Source organism: Salminus brasiliensis, chromosome 7, assembly GCF_030463535.1.
Source record: "Salminus brasiliensis chromosome 7, fSalBra1.hap2, whole genome shotgun sequence".
Classification (NCBI taxonomy): domain Eukaryota; kingdom Metazoa; phylum Chordata; class Actinopteri; order Characiformes; family Bryconidae; genus Salminus; species Salminus brasiliensis.
Window position 1 is genome coordinate 24,989,564 of NC_132884.1, and position 12,747 is coordinate 25,002,310.

A 12,747-nucleotide genomic window follows, 5' to 3' on the forward strand; every position below is an offset into this window, starting at 1 on the left:
GGTTCTTTCTGGGCAATTTCCAGTGCAACCCTTTTTCTGCAGCTGTGATACTAGGATCGCATTTAGGCTAAACCCCATTCCTACACCACCAGTATTCTAGGCTTCATATCTCATGATCAGAGTAACCTACAGACATGATGCACCTAGCAAACAGCAAAGACTAACCCTATTCAGCCAAAGCTGGGCTTCCATATAAGAAGAAACAGAGAAGGGGAAGCTGCTAGCTCCTTTTTGGTCTCACAGACTTCAAATTTCAGAATAAAAGTCCTGAGCCTATACCACACTGTGCCAAAAATGACCATCTATCTAGTGTACGAACCACTATCTGGAAGTAGTCTTTGCAGCAATGTCTTTAGCAATGTCTAAGGTCATGGAAACTGTCATTTTTCTCTGCCTTCCAGAGGTGGACATGTATTGTTATGCTACTGAATGCATTTGAAATGAATGCTTACTTGGGCTTGCTGGATAATGTCTGATCATCTTTGAAACTATCCCCATAGATCTCCATCGTTGTCTTTATCTGAGCTGAAGCACAAGTAGTATTCATAGCACGTTGGCAGGGCCCCGGCTGTGTTGTGTCTCAGACAAGATCATTACTCTGGAATGAGTCAGCTTTTCATGGCAGAGAGTGCCTCCCTGAACCAAGTTACATCTGCGACTTACTGAGGTAACGGAACACTGCTGTTTGTAACTGAGGGGGTTGGATGGAAGACACTTTGTGGACAGTCCTTGTCCACAGATTGTAATTAAATCATCTTTTAAGATATCTAGTTATTTTATCCTTCACTGGTGGATAACTGCTTAGTCACTGCCCATTAGGAAGGCATTTTATTTCCCTTCTCCTTCTGTTTGTGTTGACAGGCACACTGTAGGCATAAATCTGTCCTCCACTGTTAGGTGGCTTAACTGAGTAGTGCTATAAATGTTTACATCCCTTTTAGAATAGACCACTATTAGACCGAGGTGACATTTGTCTACTTTATCACTCTGGACACATAAATCAGAGCGCTGGCTAAAAATAATGTGCCTGGCGTTCCTCATGCCACAGACGTGTCTGATTATGGTGCAAAGCAAGGAAGGCTATTTCCAAGACAATATGCTCCGTTCTAACAGCTGTCGGGACGCAGCGATAGGCAGAGTTCTGCTCCTCAGTGCACAGATTAGATAAAGGGCTATTCTATTTTTTTTTTTTTTTTTTACATAATCATGTGATGTGTGGTCTTGTATGTTAGTGTATATATAGAGCTTTTAGGGTGTTATACCTGAATCTCTTCTCCTGCCAGCTATACAACAACCCAGATTTCTGGGATGTCTCTCACTTGTTTTCTATAGGACTAATTTCTTCACAATAAATATTGGAACACCTGCTTATTTATTGTTCTTTCTGAAATCAAAGATGTTAAAAATTGTTCGTCCTGGTATTATTGATGTAACTGTCTCTACTGTCCAGGGAAGGCTTTCTACTAGATTTAGGAGCATTGCTGTGAGGATTCAGTTAAGTTCAATGACTGAACGTTAATGAGGTCAGGATGTTAGATGATCATCGTTCTAAAAGTATAGGATGGAGAACCATCATTCCAGAGAACACTGTTCCACTGCTCCACAGCGCAATGCTGGGGGCTTTATGCTCCTCTAGCTCATGCCTGGCATTAGGCATAAATATACATTTAAAAATTTAATAATTTTACAAAATACACTTTTTTTTTCCCTTTTTTTTTTTTTCTCACAGGTTACCGTTTGTACATTACTGATTTAGTCCTAGCTAGTGAGTGGAGTCATAGCTATTTTTAGCTAATAGCTAATTTTTTTGACCATCGCTACAATGATTATATTAGTTATATTTTGATTTTATCAGCACACCAGCAGAGGAACAATCTTATGTGATGGTGCAGTGACCTTTTTATCAGTAATTTATTGGTAGTTTTGACCAGAGGAGGTTGGGTCCCTGTTGTTTTTTGTTTCCTCTCAAGGTTTTTCCTTGTCACTGTGGCCTTTGCTTTGCTCACTGGGGTTTTTAGGTTTATTACTGCCTGATTTGTACTGGGCATGCACAATGCAGTCCGAAAGGCGTATTTATCACAAATCTACATTTTATTTGCATTTTATTCCCCTACACATACATTTATTCCTTTATAATGCTAATCTAGGTAGATGTAGTCACAGTATCTACTTTTCGTAAATGTTTATGTATGAGCGCTAATAGACATGGTCAGATTATTGACATTGGCCCAATTCACATATCTGAGCATCACTACTCCCCAGCCTTCTCTCATTCTTACTTCACATATGTCCTTGTTTTCACCTCCACCTTCGTCTTTCTTTGCACATTCTCTTATCTCCCCCTTTGTCATTTTCCTAACACGTTTTTCTTTCCCTCTTCGTTGTCTCTTCCCTTCCTGTGTATCTCCAGATTTCTCTGTGCTCAGCATCGTTGTGGTTTTGCTAGGTATCATCATCATGAGCAGGGATAGCAGAGCAAGAGCATGCGAGGGAGAGAGGTTAGGTAATAATGAGTCGCTGCTCTGAAAATGCACTGGCTATGGATATTAATCTGTCTCTTTCATATCCCTCTAGTCCCCCAGAGGACAGAACAAAAGAGCCTATCTGCACAGCACAGTCCTATTAAAACATGTTTACTGTATGCAGCGGTTAGCAAACAGACCCAATAAAGACATCGGGGTGTTAAGCACTGAGTGATTCCATTCAAACAGTGGGACTGAATAATTAATCGCAGATCAGCAGAGTCATTATTTATTCATTGTGTGGGAGCGCCTGACAGCCGTGTGTTGGAGAGGAATGCATGGTTTTTCATGTGCATTTGGGTTGAATCTGGCTCTGTGTTGGGACTAGAATGGCAGGGCTGTGCAGGAAGCAGGAGAGTGGAAAGGCGGAGCCTTTGAGCTCCCCCATTCATAATATGTAAATGCATACTAGCTTGCTTCGGCTCCGATTGGCTGGCTGGATGTGTTGCCTGGCTGATAGGAGAGACCGAGTGTGTTGTGTGCAGCGGACGCTCCTGTGCGGTGAGCAGAGGAGGAAGACAGAGGCATGTGAGGAACACAGAGAATGCAGAAAAACAGACTGAAGGTGGGTCTTGGGCTCAGCTCCAGCGGAGAAGAAAAGCCCACCTTTGATTCACTAGATCATGTGCTGTCCTGTCACCGTATTCTGGCAGAATAGTGTTTGTAGATGAACTGCAGGATAGAGGACGGACAGAATCGCTAGCGACTGTGACACTGCTGTGGCAGCCTCTCTGGCAGGCACCCCATTCACAAGCATGGTGGACTGCTTCAAAGGCTGTGGTAATGACCTACATGAATAGACACTAAGTACCACTCTTCTTTCGCTGCTCTTTCGCATGCATGGATTACTCCTCTCTGTCTATGCAGCTGTTCCGGATCCGGAGCGTTTTCCGGTAAGCGGTTTTTGCCCGGAGTCGGACCAGGTGGCTGAAGTGTCTGATAGAAGCAGGCTGTAGGAAACGAGCGAGATATGGTGGGAGAAAATGGAAGAATGGCTATGTGACTGCAGCTTTACTGTGACCGCATAGGAAAAGACAGAGACTTGCTGGATCAGCCTCTTCATCTGTTCCTCTGGTCAGTAAGGAGCCCGCTTCCTTCGCTGCCTCGATTTTGGGGATTGGAACCTAGCCATGCAGGTCTGAGCGGAGTTGTTGTTTGCCTTGTACTGTCAGTGGGCTGCTCAAGACTGCGCTTCTTCAGCTGTGGACCCTTTCCAGATCAGCTCAGAGTGTGGGCAGCATTTTTGTGAGGTTTGTTTTTGTTTTAAACCTCAATTTTTGTATTTCTTTTTTTTGGGGGGGGGTCTATCAAACAACTGTTCCCTAAAAATATAGTACAAACTGGTGGTTGAGAGCTTTTCAAGTGTTAAGCTTTTGAGAGGACTGTTATTTAGACAGCAAGCCACAGGCAATGATGGACGTGTAGATAGTTTAAATTTCTTTCTTTTTTTTATTTTTTTATTACTATAATTGTTTTTTTTTCAGTCTCGGAGGGGAGTGGTCCTGATGATATGAATGGATATCTATGTTGGGAACCTGTGTGCTTAGACGGAATCTCCTACTGTAATAAGACTTTGAGAGAAGGAGGACAACGGCATCTTGAATATTACACTATTTTAATTCACTAAGCTGCCGTTCTCGTCATTAAATGCCCACGGGTTGTGCAGAGGCTGGGGTTTCCATAGGAATCGGTCCTTATGGGAATCAGCGGAAAAAGAGCGAGAATGGTAGAGAGCAAAGAATGTCTGGTAGAGCTGCTCTACGGCCCTTGTTGAGATGGGCCAAACACTCCATTTGTTGTCCTGAGAGGCTGACCGAGCGAGAGAGCGGAGACATGCTGTTCTAAAGGCTGTTGCCTGAAGTGCTTTGCATAAGAAATGTGCAAAATCAGATAGAAGACAGCATGAACTACTGAGCTACCACTACTCAAGAGAGGCACATTTTTTGCCCATGTATTTTCTTTGAATATCAGCAAGACTCTAATCTAGACTACGCACAGAATCTGCATCGTGCAAGAAAAGGAACACTGACTTTTTCAATGAAGAATTACTGCACTGAATAGTCATAGTTCAAAGGGCCATCAAAGAATGTTTTACATACTGGATGTGGATATGATGAATACCAATGCAGATGAGGTCATTTTCCACTAGCATACACTGATGAGTCTTCATCTGGGAACTGAACAACGGCAGTCGACTCACTAACTGGGTGAACTCTGCGCCGTCTTCCAATCTGCTTCTGTCTGCGCTCTGCCCATTCATGGCATATCGTTCCCCTCTGGTGCCACTACTGTGGATAAGCTGAAAAGTGCTGGTTGGTTTGGTCTTATCCAGAAGCTTAGGTGAAGAACCTTCGTGCTCTTTTAAACGGGGTGTTAAAACGGCATATCTGAAGTTGATCTAGGAGACGACAGCAGAATGGATGACTCCAGTATACTAAGACGGAGAGGTCTCCAGGTAAGATTTCTTCCTTTTTGAAGATGTCCCATGTGGGTACTTCTGGTTTCTATTTGCTACATTAGCATTAACCGCTCAATTGAAGCAGTATTTGAGAAACGTTACCAAAACATGTTTCACTAGTTAAGAATGATCTAAATGGATTCCAAATGACTGAATTTCTTAAGCAAACCTTGGTGCAGCTCATTTCAAATATGTTGTTGCCCACAGAACCTGCATTCCACTTTTGTCTTTTGGCATGTGGTTCATAATGTAGCAAGGGATTTGCTATTCCCACACATACCATATGTAATATGAGCACATTTTGAGGAGTCCCTCTGAATTTAATTTGCACAGCTCACACTCAACCGTGCTTCCTTGCTAATGTTTTGTGAGGAAACCATTATTTAACTAGGCATCTTAAACACTTGCCAGTAGAATTTGTAACCATGTTTGTAAGGCTACTGAGCCAATTTAATATCAGTTGGGATAAAAAATGCATTCCTATTAAAAGTGCCTTGGCCGGGCAAGTGTTAGACTGAGCAAGAGGCAGAGACAAGAATCTCGACTTGTCTTCACAGCCTTGTAACTCCGGATCTTGCAGTAAGATGTAACCTTAAGAACAGGCTTGCACCGGCGTGTTCATAGACTCCAGAGGGTTAAAGAAACTTAAATAATCAGCTTAGCCTAATCTAATCACATAGTAAAAATGATGATGACTACATTTGTAGGTAGTCTAGAGCAGTTTGCCTAAGTTGAATTGTTATTTGGGTGTGCAATGTATGGCTGTTATTTAGAAAACTACAGAATAGACTGGTTAAGCCTGATTACTCAGTATAAAAGTACTATCAGTATAAAATCTAGATCAGGACGTCCCTAATAGTAACTGTACTTTTTAAGGCCTTTCAGAAATTGTGGTTGGCTTGTAAGAAAAGTATAACCATAGTCTGGTGTGAACCAAAACTATAAACCAAGAAAGAGCAGTCATTTCTTCAATCCCGAAACTGCATTATGTGATCATGTGCAGCAGTGTCCGCAGTAAATGACAGCCTTTGGAGGTTCTAGGGATATAGTTATTTTCATGTGTGTTTTTCTTTTTCTTTCTGTTCAGCCTTCTGTGCAGCAAATGGTGGTACAATGGAAGTGGTGCAATGTACCACATAGTTCTCAAGGGGGACGTCTATCTGGTTAATTATGATGATATGACCCTAATATATGTCTAATAGAGTAAATGTAAACCCAAGTCTAGACCACAGAGGTTAGTCGATCGATGCTGTGCCATTTTGATTGAAGTCAGCTTTGAGAAAAAGTGGAAAGACTGAGTAGAACTGATGCGTTCATGCCAACCTTGTCTCTTATCTGCAAAACAAAGAACACTTATTTTCTCTAAGGGTACAGTGATGTGAGGAGTCTCTGTGTGTTAAGTTGTCTTAGCAAAATCATCCTGAAATATGAAACATTGCTCTCCAAATCAGGAGTTTGCCGTTTGGCCAACCTGGTCTTTGGGAATCCGCTCTAATGAAGGGTAGTGTCCGGTCAGCTCTTGTCCACCTTCAGCACCCCGCTGAGATGAGTAGACTAGGCAGGCACACTTCACCTAACTCGCATACATCAAACCCCTACCCGTGGCTCACACAAAGGCTTTAGTATATTGTTCTGTCCTGTTTGTTTGTATCTCCTCCTTCCCCTGTTGGTTTGTACACCCCAGGGTTCTGCTGTATAACTGAATGTACTGCAAACCATGCATAAGCTGGGGTGATTGGTTGACAGCATGACATGATGGATTTAAGAACATGAGCTGTGTTGGTACTGTTGTGACCCTCTAAACCTTACATATAATTTAATCTGGGGAAAACAATCCATGTTTTTTTTTTTTAGAAAAGTCAGTTTTTTGCTTCTTAAGAAGAATGCATGCTGTACAGCAGAGTGTTCTTGACTGTGATACAATGCTGTTGTGTAATAAATGATACTTTTATTACCTAAACTGCCTGTTTTTGTAACAGAAAGCAAGCAAGACTTGAGGACCCCTCCCTATGAGCCTAGGAGTTCAGTTTGTATCTGCCTCCCTTTTCTGTGCTAGTGTGTATCGGTGGGGCTTCAGAGCTGCTGGCAGAGAGGCAGGGTGAGGTTGTGCTGAGCTGAGCTGCTCTGCGTTGTGTCTGGGCAGTGAACTGTGCAGTAGGGGGTTTTGTTTCTGTAAATCCTTCATCGGGGGCTCTGCCCCAGGCATGGAGCTCTCTCTGTCTGCCGAAGCTGGGGGCAGCAGGGGAGAATTTTAGGGGGTTCAACTCCCACTGAGCGTGGAAAAGTGATGGAGCCATGCACAGATTTTTTGGAGTTAGCTCTGGGCCATACTTGGCTATTCTGCATGAACGAGACAGCAAGTCAGTGTGGGTGGGTGTAAAATAGGATAATCCATTTTTAGAACATCTCAATGTCGTTCCGATGGAGGGTTTCTCTGCCATCCTTTAGGTCCACTTTTACATGCAAATTGATTGTGATGACTAACGGCTGGAGCTTGATGAATTGGCTCTTATGAATTTAAGTACCTTCTCTTTAATGGCCTAATGAGGAATGGGTAGCCATGGAAGGGGGAGGCCTAATATGACTGCCTGGGGGAAGACAATGTGCTGCACTTAAAGCTGCACTTGTCAGTGTTCATGAGAGGAGTTTAAAAGGTGTGGTCGTGTGTGTGTGGGCCAATAAGGGGGTAACTAAAGTCCTATTTGGATGGGATTAAATTTGCATGGGGTTCTGGGGTAATCTTCTTTTTCACAGGAGCTCCTCTGTGATGTTATCTCCATCTAGATCCACAGTCTGTTGTGAATGCGATCATGTGCCAAGGTCATGCAAGCATTCAAGGTCTGAACTCCTTTTCCAGGCAAATTTCGCAAATCACAAGAGAAAAACTTTGTGAAGCGAAAAAATTATTCAAATTGTTGTTGGAAATTTGCTTTACCCCCAGACTGAAATAAGAGCCAGCGTCTCTTCAGCCTTTTGGATGCAGCTATTGGGAATGTGATCATGTGAGCTGTGGTGATTTTCTTGTCAGCCAGAGGTGAGAGTTATCACTGAGGGGTTGCGTAAAATTATCACAGACATTCCCCAGATAAACTAATCCAATCCCAAAAGGGCTTTAGTGGAGTTTCTATTAAATCTTTCTGATGCCCCCGAGTTATCTCCCAGGGTCTGGGTGTTTTTTTTGTCAGTGTTTGTACATCTGGTCTAGTTCTCTGCATTCCAGGCATAATTAAATTGCTAATTAACAAATTAGATTATGGATTTTTTCAGTTTCTTAATTGTGAATATTGTTATTATTGTTAATATTATCATTATTGTTAATATAATGACTATATATTTTAACCCCGTAGTGAACGCATTAGGATTATAATAATTCACTGCCTCAGTTAGTTTGAATATGTAATAAATGTTCTTTAATTATACCCCCCCCCCATCTTGCTCAGTAAACCCTTTAACACTAGCCAGCTTGTCTCTTGGGTCTGGGGATTAAAATGGGAAATGATTTTTGCTGGAAGAGAAACAATAGTCTGTGTGTGAGAAGCAGCAGCTGGATAAGCTGTACAGGCTCATCTTCACGTTGTTGATTTTGCGAGTTTGTTGATTAATTTTAGGCTTTGACACATGAATAAACCTGTGCCAGTTTAGTTTTTACATCCGTCTGGTTGTTCTCTATACACAGTTCTTCCTGAAAACCACCAGTGTTTTCCCATTTATTATCTGACCTGATATTCCCACTGTCCTTCAGTCTAAATCAGGCCAGCTTTTTATTTGTGATGATATTACTAAACCAATAGGAGCTTATGTGACCAAGCCAGTGATATGCAAATTGACAAAATGCATCATGCGTATATAAGGTAAAGGTGCACGTATTTGTCACTGTACAGTGTACCATCTTTGGTAGTGAACACGCACACTAGTGAACTAGGGGCAGTGAGTACACACACACCCAGAGCGGTGGGCAGCCAACTCCAGCCTGGGAAGCAGAGAGGGTAAAGGGCCTTCCTCAAGGGCCCAACAGTGGCAGCTTGCCGAGCCCGGGAATCGAACCCACAACCCTGTTATCTATTGCCCAGTGCTCTAACTGCTGAGCCACCACTGTTAGTCTGTATAGCTATATAGCTATATATGCTTTTAAGAGACATTTATTTGGGTTGTGTTAATTTCACTGAGATATGCAAGTTAATACATCTGTGAAATGTCACTGTTGTATCCACTGAAGACATTTCTGAACCTCTTGAGCAGATGCACACGCAAATATGGTCTTAATTCTGCAAACTAACCATTATAGTGCTTTCTATTAAAGACATATCTGCTCGTTAAGCATTTCCTCTAGTCAGTGTATTTGAAAACCGTCAATTCCTCATGAAACCCTCTCTCTGATTGGAATTCTAAATCAAGCATCATAGAAACAAAGGTTAGTATCCCTTTGAGACCCAGTTGGTTAGCAGAGAAAATATATATGCATGCAGCAGTGTGTTTACTTGGGAACGTTCACCAGATTTCTCCAGAAATCAATGATCCAACGTGTTGTGATATTAATAATGCATTCTGTATATCACAGATTGGAGTAAAATAAATGGAGTTGGGCAGATATTATCTGGCTCTAGTAAATACTTTGTCATGGAAAATAAGAACAGTGAAGATTTTCCTTTTGTATCAAGCCAGTTGCATGACGTGTTTGATTTAATTCCTGCATCCTATGATGTGACTATTCGACATACACACATTGCACTGATGATGCTGAAATGATCACTTGTGCAGCCCTAATCTGTATCAGAAATGCAATTGCACAAGCCGAATAGATTAAAAAAAGTCGTATACAATGTGCTGCTCTTTAGATGTGCACGGTTTTATTTGTCTAGTCACAGATAACTGTGAAAATGGAGGTTTTCAATTTGATTGACTGCACTGTTGAGGCACACACACCGTCTCTGCATGGAAAGATGGGCTTCCGAACAGGATCGCTTGCGTTTGCTTTCCTCTTATTTCCCACCAGGTTAAACTGGTAAATTGCTCTCCGGCTCTGCTGAGTTTTTAGTTAAAGGCTCATGCCCATTGTACCAGTGGGCATGAGGGAATGAGCGAGAGCTGGAGAGGAGGTGAGGTGAAGCGTTTTTGGAGCCAGGGTGCATCTGGTGATCGTTGCGGCTGTAGTGGCATAGGCTCTTAGTCACGCATTGCTACTTTTCATTAACCACACTGATTTTGTGCAGTGACCCAGCACGTGTCGGTCAGCCCCATTAGGTTGAATATTCTCTCAAATGAACTGCCCAAAGGATCAGCTGCTCTGTGAGCTTTATATTGTGAACGTTATATTGCATTTTTTCCTCTGTTTAACAAGTGAGTTTTCAACCCCCCCCCCCTCCTTTGCCACTGAATTTCAGTGTGTGAAATTGTTAAAGCACATTCATTGGGGATAAGCTGACATTTTCATCTGGACCAGTATTGCACTTTGGCCCCTTTTTCCCCCCAAAATGGCAACAAATGGCACATTATCCATTAGCCTATCAACTTTACTAGTGCTATTTTAGTGCCCCTCAGGGTGCATAAGAGAAATTTCAACATCCATTCCCTTTCTCCCCTTCACACACCTTCTTAACTGTGTTTTTGATCCAGTCGTCTGGCAGCCAAACAGTGTCAAAGAAAATCATTGTAAGAGAATTTTCACAAGGAGGGGGCGAAAACAACACTAAATCATGGGATCTGGCGGCATTAGTGGACAAACAAAGCATGGCGGTTCCAGAGTATGTGAAGAACGTGTTGTGTTCTAGCAGTCATGGTATGCCCGAGGACCCTAACTGTGGAGCACAGTAAGAGCAGAAAGCCATTAGCCTGTAGGCGCTCCGTGAGCTGGTATGGAGTGAGGCTGTCCGTTCTTAAGGAATCCACTCAGACCACATATCCGTCTGGACAGGTAAGTGATAGAGAGAAGGTACATGGTTATAGATTATCCATTAAGTGGTACAAGTTGTCTAGATTAACAGCCTAGCGTCCTTTAGCCAACAGTGCTATGAATGTACCATTGTCAATTATTAATGAAACGCGTAGCTTCCTGCAGATATGTGTGGATCCTTGTAACTGTCATATAAAATAACAACTGCCAAATGACTGACTGTCGTTTGCTGGGTTTCAAATGACCTCACGCCCTGATTGCTAACAGCGGTAGTGGAAAGAGCCAGCTGTTAAGGATTGTACAGTTAGCAATACTATAATAAGTCAACATTTGTGTAACTGACTTCATAATATTGGATAGGGTAGAGTGCATGTGATAATGTGTTCATACTTAAAGGAGTGGTTCTTTGGTTTACTGACATGAAAACAAGGTGTGGTGTGTGTTTCGGACAGTAGTTTCTCTGATTTCCCATCAATTTGGAATGTCAATGGTTCTTTTAAAATCTAGAGTTTATCCACCCAGTGCCGCTCTACTGACGAGGCTTTCCACTAGGTGTTGAGGCATTGTTGTGAGGCTTTGATTCAGTCGTGAGAGCATTAGTGAGGTCAGATACTGATAGTCGATGATTAGTTCTGGATCATAAACACACCAGCTCATCCCAGTGGTATTAGATCAAGCTTCATACCCCTCTTTCTGACGCTTGGCATTGGGCAGAAAGACCTTAGGCTCACGTGCCACCATTTATCACAGCTAAATTTACTAAGAAGGAGGGATGTCCACAAACTTCTGGACATATAGTGTGGTTGTTGTTTTTACCGTCGAATGTTGAACACACTTGAGCTACACTTATTTGCAATAGAACCTGCTTACAAAGACTTAAGACAAAGACACTATATAGCTTTAGTGTTTAATGTTTCTCACTTAATATGTACACTGTATGGACAAAAGTATGTGGACTCCTGCTTATTTATTTATTTTGTTTCTCTAAAATCAAGGGAATGGCTTTCCACTGGGTTCTAGAGTTTTGCTGTGAGGATTTGATTGCTTTTAGTGACGAATGTTAGTGAGGTCAGGATGAGGTCACCCCACCTCACCCCCAACTCCCCAGCTTGAAAGGAGCATCATCATCTAGCTCAGTGCTGGGGGGGGGGCTTTATACCTGGTTGGCGTGGAGTAGCAGTGCTCTACAGGGACTAGACAACCTGTCTGTGTGCAGTTGCACATCTGTGTCGTAAGTGGCAGCAACTTGGATAGCTAATTGCATTCATTCGATGGGGTGTCCACAAATATTTGGACATATAGTGTAGCTCTGTGATGCAGTGAAGGATGCAGTAGAAAAGCGCAAATCACCTTCAATCTGGAGTCCTCTTTGCCATATGTTTGTAACTTAGCAAGAATTTTATTTTTGTCTGTCTCACATTTCCTTCCTCCCACCTTTTTAAAGTGTCTGCTTTTTCACTTCTCGCTGCAGCTCTGAAATACCCTGATGCCAATGTAGTTGTCGTCATACAAAGAGCTTTCTTGCACTGCTTTCACAAATAACGCTAATCTCTCAAAGCCAGAAATCGCTTGTCCATCCCTTCATTGTGCCACATGTAATACAAAAACAGCTCTTTCTTTGTTCTTGCTATTCCTGTAGCTTTACCAGCTTCCAGTTGTTGAGGTTCATTTCATTTGTGCTCATCATTTCAGGCTATTGAATGACCGTCGACTTCCTATGTAGGCTGTACGTTCAGAATTCCCTAACAACCTAAAGAAAAAGATAAACGGTGGCTGTGAAAAGTGCGTGGACATGATGGTACGTACCCATGAAGATGACAGCAGGGTCCAGAGGTGTGAATTATAGAACCTGCCTCATTTACATTTGAATAGCAGTG

The 12,747-nt window shown here is 42.4% G+C and overlaps 1 protein-coding gene across 6 annotated transcripts in view; it reads left to right on the forward strand.

The window, feature by feature from the left end:
- The window catches only part of mast2 (microtubule associated serine/threonine kinase 2), a 151,007-nt gene that overhangs the window by 50,603 nt on the left and 87,657 nt on the right, over nucleotides 1-12,747 (forward strand). Inside the window, exon 1 of one of the 6 annotated variants that reach the window (XM_072684313.1) lies at nucleotides 3,012-4,977. The exons of the other annotated variants lie outside the window; for them this stretch is intronic. Coding sequence (XP_072540414.1) covers nucleotides 4,939-4,977 — 39 coding nt within the window. The 5' untranslated portion in view covers nucleotides 3,012-4,938. Of the gene's footprint in view, nucleotides 1-3,011; nucleotides 4,978-12,747 lie in introns of those variants that run through there. 6 annotated transcript variants of the gene reach the window in all.